This window comes from Seriola lalandi, unplaced genomic scaffold (assembly GCF_002814215.2).
Source record: "Seriola lalandi dorsalis isolate HSWRI2012SDOR001 ecotype SW California unplaced genomic scaffold, Sedor1 jcf7180002054519, whole genome shotgun sequence".
Classification (NCBI taxonomy): Eukaryota; Metazoa; Chordata; class Actinopteri; order Carangiformes; family Carangidae; genus Seriola; species Seriola lalandi.
In genome coordinates, this window is record NW_019525072.1 from 3551238 (window position 1) to 3566947 (window position 15710).

The following is a 15710-nucleotide window of genomic DNA, read 5'->3' on the forward strand; positions in this document are numbered from 1 at the left end:
CTGAAGCTTATGGAAATTAACCAAGAACTAGACAAGTCTGGTTGTCTCTGACTTCTAGAAGCCCTGTAATCTGGAGGACTGGATCTTCAAAGACAACCAAACTCCCTCTTTTTACTTCTCTGTTAAGTAGATTTTTTATTTTTTAGAAATCTTGTTTTATCAACTGAACAAAAACCTAAGTTGTCTGGCCAGCTTCCCTCGCCTCCCATGTAAACAAAACAATTTACCTCTTGAGAGGAGGGAGGTGTGTGAAAGTTATTTTTTTATGTCTATTTCACTGATCCTCTAAACAAGCCTGACAGTTGAATAGTTAGACAACCTCAACCATCTTAAACATCAATTCAATTTTTGATCTTCTACAACTTTAAACTTCTCACTGCTGGCCTATACCTCTGACACTGACTTTCACATTCATATACACTTTGTTACATAATCATAAATAAAAGGAATCAGGACCTTTTTTTTTAGCCCTAAAAATATCAGGACAACTCATTTGATTTGCATGAAAACATTCATTGAATGTTAGCTGCTCATGTCCAGTGTGTTTGCTTCTCTTTGGCTCTTTATAAGTAAAGCTTTGTTGATACTCAAAGGTTCAACTTTTGCCATTTTGTATCTGTCCTAAGCTTGTACATGACTCTGACCCTGAGCTGCAGCACATCGTAAACACACTTATGAAAGCTGAATGAGATAGGACCTGATGTCAGATACTGTGTTGTTTATTTAGTTGTTTATTTTAGTTACTACCACAGCAGCAGCTGCTGACATTTCAACCACCATTGTTAACTTACTCATTCACTTAATGAGTCATGCCCACATTTTGCTTTGATTATCAGTTTAATACTTATTTGTGGCTCGTGGAGGGGTGATGGATGAGACCGTGTTTCCAAATGAGTAATTAAACGGGTAGCTAGCTCTGCAGTTAATAACTCATTATTAAGCACTTAAATTAATTAGCATATCACTGACTTTGACACATACTTAATAATGTGTTAAACATTTGTTAAATTTTAATCACTAGTTAATTAAGCATTTATTAGTGAACAGTAATGTAAAGTGTTACCCAGTGAGCACATCATCAGACAAAGTGAAACATATCAAAAGAAAATGACACTGGTTGATATGTGATTCTCAGTAGAAGGCCAAGCTCTAACCTTTGTGGAGACACTTTCTTCCTCTGCTGGTAAATAACCGACCGGTGATCGAGTTCAGCCTCAGCTCCGTCTGTGAGGTTCAGCCTCAGCCAATGCCGAAACTAACCACTGTAACGGCAGGGATGATAAGAAATACACTGTGTTGTTGCCCTTAGCAGAACTACAGAGACAAGATGTGTCGATTATTTTAAGCATGCAGAATTATCATCCAACAGTGATTTCAAGCAACAGAAATTGGACTGATTTATGTAATTTGAAGTGCTGTGGTTGGATCAGACACCGAGCACCGTCGGTCTGTGCAGGAGATTAAACATGACCTCTCCAACCGGGGTCATGCTGGTGATAATAAGAAAAAAAACAGCCTGTGTTTAGCCTTCAAAGCAGTGGAGTGAGTTCAAAACACAAACACTAGAATTATCCCTATGTCCCTGTTATTTCAATGGCTGCAGAACTTTGCAGCCACTGTTTCTAACTAAACTGAATTTATCTGTGTTTGCTTCTCCTTTATAAAATCAATAGTATGAAATCGGGGTGAAAATTTGATTATAAAAATACCATTTGCGTTGCAAACACTGTTTACCGTTTTCTTTTACTCGGAGGGACCTTGGAGCATAGTCTGAGCTGTCCTTGCCTCAAGAGGATTTGTATACAGTGCGGAACAGTTTTTGATTTGTAAAGACATAACAGCTAAGTGAAAATCACTTAAAACATATGTTCTCATTTTAAAAACTGTGTGTGCTCATTGATGAAAAAAGCCTCATCATCCCTCTATGCTACCATGTTAAAATAGTCTATGCTTGAGTGGCAACAGGTGACCATGTTGTCAAAACAGGAAGACAGACAGACTTTAATTAAAGAATAACGTACCAAATAAGCTCCAGTCATGTCAGTCTATCAGCATTAAATGCCGGCTAAACACACCTGAGAGGTCGTCACGAGTCTGTCAGCAGGAAGGAGCTGCAGTCGGCTTTCTCCACATGATGCTTCTACTGCTGTCACAGCTGTCAATCATATGCTCCGGCCCTGTGGCAGGCTGTTAACGGATATCAGAGACCTCACCATGTATCAACTTTACACACAATAACAAACCCCCCCCTCTCTGTCTTTTGTTCCTCTCTCTGTCTCAGCTCGCTCGCCGGTGTTCAGTGCCATGTTTGAACACGAGATGGAGGAGAGCAAGAAGGTGAGTCGAGCACTTGACTCTGTTGTTCCTGTTCCCTCAGTGGCGAGTTGAATGTCTAAATTCTAATCTTTCTCTCTGTTGCGTCAGGAAGCGCTCACCTCTCAAAAAGCGTGTCTGCTCATGTTCCTTCATGTCTTGTTGACCGCAACTCTATTATCTGGTTTCCTTAAAACCACTATGTGCAGAATTTCTCTGATTATTTGGGCTTTGAAATTATTCCGAAGCCATAAGGTGTTGTTTGTAGACAAAATGAAACAATACCACTGAACATTAGTCCAGTCTGTGTTGCTTTCGGCTCAGTGTTCTTACTGTTTCCAGGATGAAATTGTGGTTGGAGGAGCAAGGCTTTCCGCCTCTTTTGGGGGAGCTGTCCCTAGAGGGTGCCAAAGTTTGAAGCTGCCCAATACTGGAAATTTGAGGCTGATGAAATTTAATTATATATCAAAAGCACATAACATAAATTGTCTAACATATTCACATTTCTGTACAACTGAAATTTTGGGCCAAAATCAGTTCAATCAAATGGAATCACAATAATCTGAGGATTTGCTTGTGGGTTCAATGTCAAACAAGTTCATCTTTAGTTACCTTTGGATGTAGCGGATATGAGCTGTGTTGTATCATCCACTTTTCTTTAACGCTCCTCTCTCTGAGTATAAACTGCTCCATAAAAAGGGGAATGGTTTGCAGACAGTTATGATTCAAGAGTTGATGGCACAAATACATATTTCGAATGCATTGTGTGCTAACTGACAGTTAGCACGTTCATTAGCTCGCTGTTTGCCCCTTCAATAACTTTATTGAATGAAACGATGTAATATCCTGTGATTAAATGCCACAAGAGAGTAAACAGCCTAGCACATGAAATAGAAAGTAGAGAGCTTGGAGAGCTTTTGTGACTGACTAGCTGTTAGCTCAGCAGCTACAGTAGTTTAACAACTACACCTGCAAATAGATACGACATCACCAAACATCTGGAACAAAAGACATGATATGTCACTTCCTGATGGGACCAAGGCTTTACTTATTGACCAACATAATGTACAGGCTAGTACTAATGTATCTTTGATAAGCTAATACTGGCTGATCATTTTGGCTTTACTCTGTAAAAGTATTATAAAAGTAGCAAAACAATCAAGAATATAAATCTACGGATTTGCTGTTACATTTCTTAACCTTAGCGTCAAGTAGTGTAGCATGAAACCGCTTATATGGTATCTTAAATCGATCTCTTTGAAACCAGCATTTACCACTGCTTCATGTTCATTTTTAGTTGCCCTGAGTGCAGTTGATATTCTGGATGCATGAGATAGAAGTTTATCTTTGTGGCTGAGTGTATCTGTGTGTATGTCACCACTGCGTTTGGTTTGTGCATCATGGCTTTTCTCTTCTGTGTCCTCTGTGATGTCTGTGCATGTGTGTGTGTGTGTGTGTGTGTGTGTGTGTGTGTGTGTGTGTGTGTCTGTGTGTGTGTGTGTGTGTGCGCGTACGCGCGCGCGTGCGTGTGTGTGTGTGTGATGCAGAGAGTCCTCATTGCCACAGTTGGTTGTGTTCATGTGATAGGAGGTGGTGAGATTGAACCTTGGTGATTTAGCCGTCATGTCAGCAGAATATTGATGCCTGCACAGCTCGAATGGGGAAATTATAAAGCACAGAGCCAGGAAATGCATCTTAATTGCTGTTTAAATGGGTGTCTTCATCAGAAAGAGGGAGAGAGGGGTGGGCCACGTCCCTATACGATTCAGAGAAAACAGATAGATGGGTTAACACTCCTCTGCAGCACTCTATAGAGGAGAGACAGATGAGCTCATAAAGAAACACTCTAATAGAGGACTGCTCTGTGAATACAGTGGAGCTTCAGATACTGTAACTACACAACTGTTGTCGATTTATGAGATTCTGTGGAAAGCTCGTCTTCACAGTAGTGATGGAAGACCTGTTAATTCTTCTCATGTGACCTCCGATGTGGTTATGTGGTGCTCTTTTCCCTTTATTTAATTAAAACTCTCAACACACTTTGCTGTCAAAAATTAGCATCAAGTTTTCATCATGTGTATGTGAAAACAGGCTGTAAAAGTAAGAAATCACAGACTGTGATGAAGATCTTTTTAATATGCATATGCAGATTCTGTGTGCATTACAATAATAGTAGAGATTGATGTTATGTGTGCTCACATGCCTTCATATGTTTACGTGTGTTACCTGAATTCCTGTAAAAGGGCACTGTAGCAGACTCCGTGCTGAAAGCTCAGCCCAGCTGCTTTCACGCGTTCCCGCCATTATTTCTCATCGTGTTTATGCTGCTGTTGAGCGGTCAGAGTTGACACAAACGCACTAAGCTGTTGGTATACCCAACCTGACCCTGCTAAAACGCCGCTGGTCACCATGGTGACAATAAAGCGCTGTTATAATTGGTTTACTGCTTTGTTCTGCCTCTCAGTGTGGAGGGAAAGGTTCAGGTTACCCTCACTGTGCCAGCGTGCGATAAAGCCTACTTTGCTGGCTGCAGGCACCGTCAAGGAATGAATGCTCAGGATTAATTTTCAGGAATCAGCTGAAAAGAATTAAATAAATGTACTAGAATGTAGTTTTGCTGAAACGTGTTCAGACTGTTCAGAGGATCCTTCAAGTATTTTTTTTTTTTCTTGTTTGGCACTTGGAACATTTTGCATCAGTGCATGGCTGACTGTCCCTGTGTGTGTGCTAAACAAGGTGAGTGAGTTTAATTCAGGTAGAATTTGGGATATTCAAATGAAAAAAAAAAAAACACTCTGCTGCTGCGCGTGGTTTTGATGGATTGTCAAAGCATCTGTCTTTTTCTTCTTTTGCCTTTTATTTCGTTAAACCCTCCGTGTATTCTCTCCTGTCCTCTCCTCCTGTTCAGAACCGTGTGGAGATAAATGACGTGGAGCCAGATGTCTTCAAAGAAATGATGTGCTTCATCTACACGGGCAAGGCCCCCAACCTGGACAAGATGGCTGATGACCTGCTGGCTGCAGCTGACAAGGTGTGTGTGTGGGGATGTGTGTGCACCTGTTACTGTGTACATTGACACACAAGCCAGTATGCATAATAATAAAACCAAAAATACACCCGAGAAGCTCGACTCCTGAGCACATACACTTGCACAGTCGCATCCGAACATACTTTAGAAAGAAAATCTAAACCCATCTACTGTGGGAGGTGTACACTGTTTACCTTATACTGACTCAATGATTCCTGTCTCTTCGTCTAAACACACATTACTCCTCTGCTCTTCTCTTTCTTCTGGGTTTTCTCTCATTATTTCCCCAACATTCTTCAAACTTCTTGCCAGTGCTTTGTTAATAGTGTCATGCTGCTCATTGTAGAGCTTGATTTGTGCTTTTTAATTGCTCACAGCAGGTCTAGTCCGGTGTGTTATGACTGAAGCAGCCATTCATTAACTTATTAAGTAAGCTTATTAATTTTTAATGCATGTTTACAGCAGTAATCTTGTCAAGAGTTTAAAAGATTTGACAACAACTATCTCCTATAACATCCTATAACAGCAGGCTTTTCCACTTCAGTCACTGATTTAGCCAGTGATAAAGGGATGTTGTTGCACCAGCGTTATTTTTTCAGACTTCAGAAAGCTGCCTTTCGAGCTGCAGAAGACATCAGACGATTGTTTTCACCTGCTGAGTAACACTCCTCATAATGAGTAAACTAAACTTTATGTGACATTCGTAAAATGTGTCTTTAATGTTGTCAGCTTGTCTTTGGGACTCCCTGCCTGAAGACCTGAGGCTGTTATTATTATTATTATTATTATGTACTGTATGTTGGTGTTTCTTCCCCTTACTTGCATCCTTCCTTCTTGAATGAAAAGTGCTTGATTGCAATTCCAAATTAGCATGTTTTCTCTAACCAATAGTTCAGAAAACAAGACGTCTCTTAAACAACCCAGCATGAGTCCTACTTAGTGTAAGTTCATTCATATCAGCCCCTTTACATCATTAGTGCTAAATCGAAAAATTGTGATGACGCAAATCCCCCCATAGTCTCTGCTGATCTCTTACAACTCCTCGACGCGTTTATGAAATTGAGATGATATTATTGTTCCTTGCAATTTTGTAATCAAACACACTGGAAATAATTTTTTACCTCTCAAGTGATCCTCTTCTCCATCATCACTCCCCCTCTGTTTGCGTAACTGTCACTTTTCTTTCTCCTGGCCATATATTTTCTTATTCAATTTAGGCGTTGTTGCCGCTGCAGTGGAGTAATGCTGTGTTTCCGTATCATTACACAGTGCGACAACAGTTGCTAGTGGCAGCATTGTTTAAGTAATTTAGTTTACCTGTTGTTTCTCCTCTCGCTCTCTCGCTCTCTGTCACTGGCAGTACGCTCTGGAGAGGCTGAAGGTGATGTGTGAGGACGCTCTGTGCACGAGTCTGTCTGTGGAGAACGCCGCAGAGATCCTCATCCTCGCCGACCTGCACAGCGCCGACCAGCTCAAGACGCAGGCTGTGGACTTCATCAACTAGTGTGTTCAATCAATCTGCAGAGCTACTTCCACACTTATGCAAACATTTTTTTCCCCTCTGTTTCACACACTCAGCACTTAGCTTTTTGTCAAAGGAAGTCATTCATTTCAGTGGGAGCAATTTTTGTCTCCAGAGGAAATTTAATTTAATCCCCAGATCAGACCATTTTGCTGCCGTATCATATCGGGCCATTTAGTAAAAAACTTCAACTGCTGATGTTAATCATGTTGCAGGCAGCCTGTTTAGGTAAGATGGGGCCTATTAGCGTCAATGACTGCTATTTATGTCCACGGAGAGGTGATTGATCTAGTGTTTGAAAACAAAAAGCTTTTTCACAGTCACTACATAAATTGCTCATCACCTTCCCTCTGTTGTCTGAATTCTCTGTCTCACAGCCAGACACATTTTACATCCCTTTGTTCAATCCTCTGTCCTCCCTCTGCAGCTTTACTCCATCTCCTGGCCTTGTTCCCGAAGGGGCTCCATCTCCCTCCCTCCTCTCCTCACTCCTATTCCTCCCTCTCCTTCCCTTTTCTCCCCTTCCTCCCTCTGCTGTTCTGTGCTTAAGAGCTTGTGTGAGCCTAAAGGTGTTCAGTAATGCAGATTTCTGCCCCTAATCCCTGTCATTAATTGTGGTTATGGGCGTTATGACAATTTAATTTGCGACAGCGTTGTTGTGGTGGTGGGAAAATTGGCCACGGGGGACTCCTGGCCAGCAAAGCGTTATCAACCCTCCTCCCGCGGACACAATCGACAGCAACAAGAGCAACAAAACAAAAATCAATTTAGAGGACGAATATAGAAAACAGACGACACGGAGGAACCAATAATCCTCCCCCCAGTAGCACCTCAACCTCTTTCCAGACCAGTCTTTACAAGCAGCTTACAGTCATTTAGTCGAGACAATGGGAGTCCTCTTTATCCCACCTCTTTCTCATTTATTCATCCTCTCCAGGGATGTAGCAGAGAGCAAGCCACCCAAACTCTCTTTATCCACTTTGTTTATTAAAAAAAAAGAAGAGTTTACTCACTTTTTTTAGCCTAACATGAATCTTTAGGCTTGAGTAAATTCATAGAATAAATCACAGTAAGTCGTGCAAACGCAACTTGAGTAATTGAAGCAAGGGTTTTTTAAGGCAGGAAAAAAACAGTGCCTTTCTGAAAGTAGGCTTTTTTGATAATAGTGGTGGTCTACCTCATTATTACTGCTGACTGGAGGTCATAGTTTGGCCTCTTTTTAATTTACCTTCACATCACTGCTCCTCACCCTCCCTCGGTCCCCTCCTGTCCCTCTCTCTGCTCTTTCATTACTCTCCCTCACCTCCCTTGTTTTTTCATTTATTTATTTATTTGTCACTGCTGCTGTCTTCGTCTCTGCTGCCTTGGTCCACCCCTCCTCCTCCTCCTCCTCCTCCCTTTCCTGCTGTGACTGCTTCCCTCATGCCCTTTCGCTGGCCTCTTGCCTCAGCCTCAGCACACTGACCATTACTGTAAGCAGGGGTTCACTTCCTCCACAGAGACTAAGGTCAGAGGTCGGCTGGAGGTCTGGAGCTGCTGTGTGTAAGAGTAGGCATGCCAAGACATAAACACATACGAACACACACACAAACACACACACACACACACACACACACACACACACACACACACACACACACACACACAGATGCTGTTGTTTATTTACACACAGTGAAACATGAAAAATGTCATTAAAGGCCACACAGTGGTGTGCGTGATAGTGCAGCCCAGCACCCTGAGGGTCTCAGGGTGCTGCCACAGGGTCGGTTGGTGGAAACACACATATGATGATCACCACGAATAAAACTCATCAGCAATTAACTACAAGATTTGTCCAACTTTTTGGGGCTTTCTGTTTTCCACTAGTTCATTATCGCTGAAGCTCTTGAGTCGCACAGCCACAGGGAATCCAAATAATTATATAGCTTAAAATTTCCATTCATTTTTAAGAGTGTGAGGATTTCCCATTTTATAATTTATAATGGCAAACAAAAATGATTAAAAAAAAAAAAGATAAATTAGGATCCAGTAATTAGTAGTTGTGTGTAGTTTCTCCACAATAACCAGCTTTGTGCTTTCTGTTCTTATATCACCTCACTCACTGTTTATCAACTGACACCAGGACTTCCTAAATAAAAAGAAGTAGAAGTAGAAATAGCCCAGTGTAAAAACATTACATTTCAAGTAAAAATCTTGCATTCGAAATTTCAAGTTATCAGAAACACACGACAGGTCTACTCTACAAAAGCACAAAAGTATTAAAAAAGTATTAAAAGAATTAGTTAGGTTAACAAGTCAAAATAGTAATTCATAGTAAATCTCAGTAGATGTTGGGAAGTCAGGAAGTCCTAAGGGGTCACAAACAAAATCTAATGGGTTGGGAAATAATTAACAATATAGGAGAGATAAAAAACAAAATTATGTAGATTTTTTTTTTCTCACCTTTCTCACACTCTGTCTAGAGTTTTACAAAAAAAAAAGAGCAATGTGTGAAGGAAACATAATTTACAGCTCATACAGCTCCGTGTTCACAGCTCATAACTCTATGCAATGTGATGTAGGGTTGCAAGTAGGTATGATAAGATAAGATAAGATAAGATAAGATATGATATGATATGATATGATATGATATGATATGATATGATATGATAGAACTATAGAACCATGATTCAACAGACTTTGTCACCACTTGCCCACATACTGTATTTATGATCTTTGAATGTCGTCTTTTTAGCCGCATGACGTTTTTTCTCTCAGAAATGACCTTTGGGGTTAAACATTTAAAAATATAAAGTAAATAACAGCTCTGCCAGCTGGTATGACAAATCCTTACTGTCTCAGAGCTGCACTCCACACAGATTGAGTCATATAATCCCAAACTCTTGAGAAACTGTTTTATTTGTGTGCTTTCTTTATTTGCTTGTCCACTTAGTTTGTTTCCTTTGAATATTTTCTCACTTTTTTTTTACCTCTGTGTCTCCTCTCTTTCCCTGCAGTCATGCAGCTGACGTGATGGAGACATCAGGCTGGAAGTCCATGGTGATCTCTCACCCACACCTGGTAGCAGAAGCCTATCACTCCCTGGCCTCGGCCCAGTGTCCCTTCCTGGGTCCCCCGAGGAAACGCCTCAAACAGTCTTAGTGGTCCAGGGAGAAACTCTTCAGTCCTGACCCTGCTGTGTCTTCCTGTACCAGCAAACTCACTGCTCCTCCCTCCCAGTCCTCCTCTCACTCCTACAGCATCCAGAGACGCCCAAGACTGATACCCAGGACTTGGCTAGATATGGCTAGGGGAGCTACTCAGCTGGGCAGAACAGAGACTGGTGCCACAGAGGAGGTACTACACATCTCTGTAGGTGGGGATGGGGAGAAATCTATAAGACCTGATCCAGGATATTTATGGATTGCAAGCTCAAAGCCTCACGTATTCCGTATATCCTTCATCTTCTACGCTATTGGAAAAGCAAGAACATTAGTCTGCAAGTCAGTCACATAAAGAAATGATCTTCTGGCTTGAAACGGAAATGTCAATGCTGAGTCCCTGTAAATACAATCTTGTGACATATTGTCTTGTAGAGTGTCTTGAGTGTTAAAGCCCAAAATGTGCTTGCATGAAGACAAGTGAAGAGGATCAACCAACCAGAAAGTGAAAGACTATTGTGTTTGTACAAAGTGTTATTTTTCTAGAACATAAACAATTCTCGGTTTGAATGAAAGAAGACAAATCTGAACACGTTTTAATGTTCTCTGTTTGTAGCATATGTCTTAAAATGGGCAGACACTGTGGATTAAGCCTGAGTTTAACCCTGAATTGTTGCCTCTGACTAATTTTAGAATTTGGGTGAATTTCTGCCTCATAAGCTGCTGTTTGACATGTGGTTTGAGGGCGGTAATGACACCTGATTGATGACCTGAATGATCAATGATCTGTCTCTCGGGTGATATCTGTCAGGTCAGAAATTTTGGTTGGCTATTTTGCACTTGAAGCAGTTCCACAGTCCAATTTCCTACATGGCTGCTATTTAAAGAGCCATTACAAACTGTAGTGGGCTTGTTTTAATGTTGTTGTCTTTGAGTAGTATTTTACATGTTGTGGCTTAAACTATACGGTTTTTGCTATAATATAAAAGTGTTTGCTGCAGAACAGACAGACCATTTTGTCTGTATCATTCAGCCATCTTACTTTCCGTCAGGGCTGAACAGTTAATTGAAGTAATAATGATAAATTTATTTATATAGCACCTTTAAAAACAGGTTTTACAAAGTGCTTTGACAAACAAATCAAAAGTAATGATAGTCAAAAGCAGGACAAAAATAAGGTAGAGTTATATCTATTCAATATAGATAAGGACAATTAGAGGGAGCAGATGTCATATAAAAATACACACATGCACACAAACACAGTAAAAGCAACAAAAGGCAGATATGGAGATGATAAAAGATGAAATTACAATTTAAAAAGAACAATAAAAAGACAACATCACATAAAAGCAAGTCTATAAAAATGAGTTTTAAGAAGTGATTTAAAAGAAGTTACTAAATATTATCGAAATCGCAATATGGCCAAGTGCAATATCTAAATGCCAGGAGTCGCAATGTGAAAATCCCAATGATATTTTTTGAATATCGTTCAGCCTTACTTTCCGTTCATAGTGTAACACTAGCTTTCTCTCTTTTGTCAACATTGTTGATGATGAGGATGTCGTTTTGACCTTCGATCCATGCTGACGTTTAGTGTGAGCTCCGTGTCGTGTCCAGTCCGTTGATGTGTACAGTGTGAGTATAAAAGTCATAGGTTCAGGCCATGCAGATTAAAATGTGTAGCGTGAGTTAACACAACGTGGAGGAAGAATAAAAACACACAGTGTCTGCCCAGCTTTAAGGAACAAGCTTTTTATTCACCTGTTGATCACAGAACATTCCCAATGACTGAAACAATGTGTTGGCCAACCTGTAAAATACAGATTGAATTTCTCTGGCATGACGGTGTCATTTTAATCCTTGATATCTTCATTATTGCTCATTATGCAGTTTGGTCAGTTACTGACTCATTAATGTGTGGCCTCTTTCAACTTGCTGCCAGATCAGTGTGTATGAATAACACGTTTCAGTTTCAACATTAATCTTGTCATGATCAAAGTGCGATGCCCAGCACACGTGCTGTTCCCCCTGTCTGTCATATCCAGCTGCATCGCATGTAGACTCCTCTCTCACTCATACCCACAGGCCTGTTTGACTTGTCCGCCATGGGCTTCCTTAGAGAACACACAGGTTGTAATCACTTCTGAGAGAGTTGGACCTTTCTCTTGGACAGTATTTTAACAGGGATTTCTCTGTGTTGACTGAAGTCGAGGCCTAGTGGGCTTTAAGGAAGCTCATTCCTGAGCCCTGCAAATCGCTCCTCATCAAACAGTCAGCCCTGACCACCCTTCTTTGGGGATATTCCGGCGTTGTCCCGACGCCCATCAAACTGAGGGAAGGTTATTCTTGATGCAGGGAGCATAGTAGACTGTTGATTCAGTTACATCATTCATATGTGCTGAGCGGCGTCACATTTTGAACACATGAAGATGGAGGTGTTCAATGCAAAGATCATTTTTAAAAATGTATATTTTAGGGGACATTTTATAATCTGCCATCAGACAGACCGGACCACCAATAATAAAAAGTACAGCTGGACAATACTGTATATTATACAAAAAGTTATTAATGGGGCTTATAGTGAAGATGATTATCTCAGTTGTCAGAGATTCGCTTAAATTTGTGTGCTGTATTTTGTCCACACTGTCAGTGTCTTGTATGTGCTGTGTGTGTGTGTGAACTGCCAAAGACAATCCATCTTGATGGACAATAAAGTTGTACTCCTCAGTGCTCCCTAAAATATCACATTACAGCGCTGGGTCATATGACGGAAATCACTATCACACATACTGTGTATTAATGGGCATATTTATGGATATTTATATATATCACAATAAAACATAAAATGATAAATTGATTTGCTGGGAATCATTAATTTGGAACAGATTGGTGTAAAATGATATCAGCTACATGGATACAAGACTACAGAATCAATGTGAGGCCAGAAAAAGGAGAACAGGGTTTGATAGCGTATCCTTTATAATGCGATAACGATGACCCTCAAATAAGCCTCCCAGCCAATATTTCTAAGTTTGAGAATTTCCCTGTAAAGGTCAAGGTGTGTGCATGTGTGTCTGGCTGAAAAAGAAAAACGTGCGAACATTGCCGGCATATGGTGCTCGCTGAGTGGGCACGCATGTCAGCACAATGTGCTTTTTTAGGAATGTCCCTGAGATAGGAGGAGGCTTTGTTAACCGGAGCCGGGCCTGTCAGTGTGACCCTCTTCATATGAGCTGGAATTTGAGGCACCAGGTTGTAATTTTATTCCTGGCTTTGATAGTCAGCTTGTGTAGCAGCTTGCAGCCAACCTTCTGTATCTTTGTAAAGGTGTGTGTTTGTGTTTGTGTGTCTCCACTGGCCTTAGATGAGACAGTCAGGGGGAGATAGATGGAGCGATGCATGTGGAGAGGCGTACTCAGTTGTTATGCATGCTGTATGAGTCTGTCACACCCTCCCTCCTCTTCGCTCTTCCTCTCATGCCGCCGCCGCACCTCCCCATCATTCACTCCTCCTTTCATGGGAGAGAGGAGAGCAAGGTGTGGCAGGTCAATGCTGTGAAAGCCTGTGACAAGCTCTGCATCTGTGTCAGCCCGCCATCACTAAAGAGGAGGAAGAGCCAGCTGGAGATTGATGCCTGCTGGTCTGCACTGCCCAGCAGGAGGAGGAGGAAGAGGAGGAGGAGGAAGAGGAAGGATGGCACTGAGGAGAGCTGGGAGTGGAAGTTTTGAGTTCATGGGCTTGAAATTTAAACCTCAACTATTTTGGTGTCAGCGCCACCCCAGACTCGACTCGAGCATCTCTATGAATATAAATATGGTAGTAATTTTTCTTGAATGTCCCAAGAAAATTGACCAACACTATGACCATAAGCTGATTTTTTCAATACACTATACTCACTTCAATATTTAAGTTAGCAATTTAGCAACAACTCTGGACCCGCCAATGCCAGATATTTTGTTTGTTTAAGTCTATATTTTTTTATTTACTTAAAGCAATTATCAGCATATCTTGGTAATGAAGCATACTTTAAAAATTAGGTATGAGTTGCAACTAATGCCTTATTAATGGTTAATTAACTTGATATTTTATAGATCATCAGTACAACATTGATAAGAACAACTATTAGGTTGCCATGTCAAAAATTCAAAGTGCTCCCAATGTAATCTTTGTATTTTTAACATGCTTGCCTCAAAGCAACCGGACAAAAATCCATTTATTAAATGAGTTTGGACACTTGGGGGCAGCACAAGAAAAAACAAAAACATTGTCACCTTGTGAGGTTTTTATGATTAGCAAACAGTTGCGCATCTAGGGAATGCAGAGCAGCATTAGCATCAGCAGTCATTTGGAGTCATGTTTGTGTCCATATAAGTCCAGTGTTCTCCTATTAGATCCACCTCCTCCACTATGTCCACCAGCGAGTAGCTAACTTTGTCTGTCCACTGTTTGGTGCTGGACAGGTTGTGTAAAGAGCTTTTTCACTGCTGCCTGAAACAGGGCTGATGAGACAGAAACAAAGCAGTGAAGTTGGAGGCTGTAAAATCCAAATTGAATAGTTTGGTGTTTGTCACATCAAGTAACAATTTCCACAAACACATGGTCATATGATATAAAAATACTGATACAGCTGCTTTACATTTCAGTAAATCAATTGTATCACAACATCTAATGAGGCGTGCTTTAGAAATCGTAATTAATGCTGTAATTACAGTTAATAATTAATTTATTAATCGGAAAGATCAGTAATAAGACATTAATAAGGACAACTTTTGGGTTGCCAGGTTGTGAGAAATCATTGGGTTGGTGAAAATCTACTTTATCTTTTAACAGATTCATCATGAGGACATCTTTAAAGGTTTGACCACTTATCTGCCGGAAAAAACATTTAGACCAGCTTCTCTTTACTGACAATGTGCTAATATTTATAAACTCAGACTTGATGGATGACTATACTTGAGGAAGCCTTTATTGATTACTTACTTTCATTTTGAATCGTTAAAAGTGAGAAACTCATATCGTTTATTAATGATGTATTCATTTTCTAATATGTCATCAAATTCTCAAGTATTTTCAAGCGATTTGGTAACATTAATAAAGCCATTAGTTACAAGCTGTAAATACTTTATGGACTGTGCCTAATTACAAAAAGTGGTACCCTGTCATCATGTGGAGCCACCAACTCATCTCCGCTGAATGCAGCATAAGCATAATGCAACCTTTGAGAGGAGATATTTGACCGTACTGTATATCCTTCATGATACCGCAGGTAATCCACTCAGATGGTATCGTCTGTGACAGGTGAGGGGAGCTCAGGCCTTGGGGCAGAGAAATGGAAGGATGAAGTGACAGGGGTAATGGATGGATAGAGGGATGAAGAGTGATCGGGTGTCATACAGGTGGGATAGGGCCAGACAGATAGTGAATGAAGGAGCAATGGAGGATGGATGGCCGGAGCACCTCAGACATTGACAGCATTGAGAGATTTGTCTTCTTTGTACTCCATTTGTCTTGTTTCTCCTTCTCCACTGTGTCCGAGCGAGTTAAATCTCATAAAACTATTTACTCTGACAATGCAGCAGCGGTAGCAGCAGGATTGGTGGTGGTGGTAGTGGTGGTGGTGGTGTTGGTCTCGCTGTGGTACTGTTGCTGCTGGGGAATGTTAGGAGTTGCCATTTTGGAAAGGAGAATCTCTTGTTCTGAGAGGATT

At 40.8% G+C, this 15710-nt stretch overlaps 1 protein-coding gene across 3 annotated transcripts in view; it reads left to right on the top strand.

Annotated features, from left to right (window-relative positions):
• Positions 1-12748, top strand: part of LOC111660580 (speckle-type POZ protein-like) — an 83957-nt gene extending 71209 nt beyond the window's left edge. For all 3 annotated transcript variants that reach the window (XM_023413929.2, XM_087175979.1, XM_023413927.2), the window contains 4 exons: positions 2282-2337; positions 5222-5344; positions 6702-6844; positions 9860-12748. In XM_023413929.2, the coding sequence (XP_023269697.1) occupies positions 2282-2337; positions 5222-5344; positions 6702-6844; positions 9860-10004 (467 nt within the window). In that variant the 3' untranslated portion in view covers positions 10005-12748. The remainder of the gene's footprint in view (positions 1-2281; positions 2338-5221; positions 5345-6701; positions 6845-9859) is intronic.
• Positions 12749-15710: the final 2962 nt, after the last annotated feature.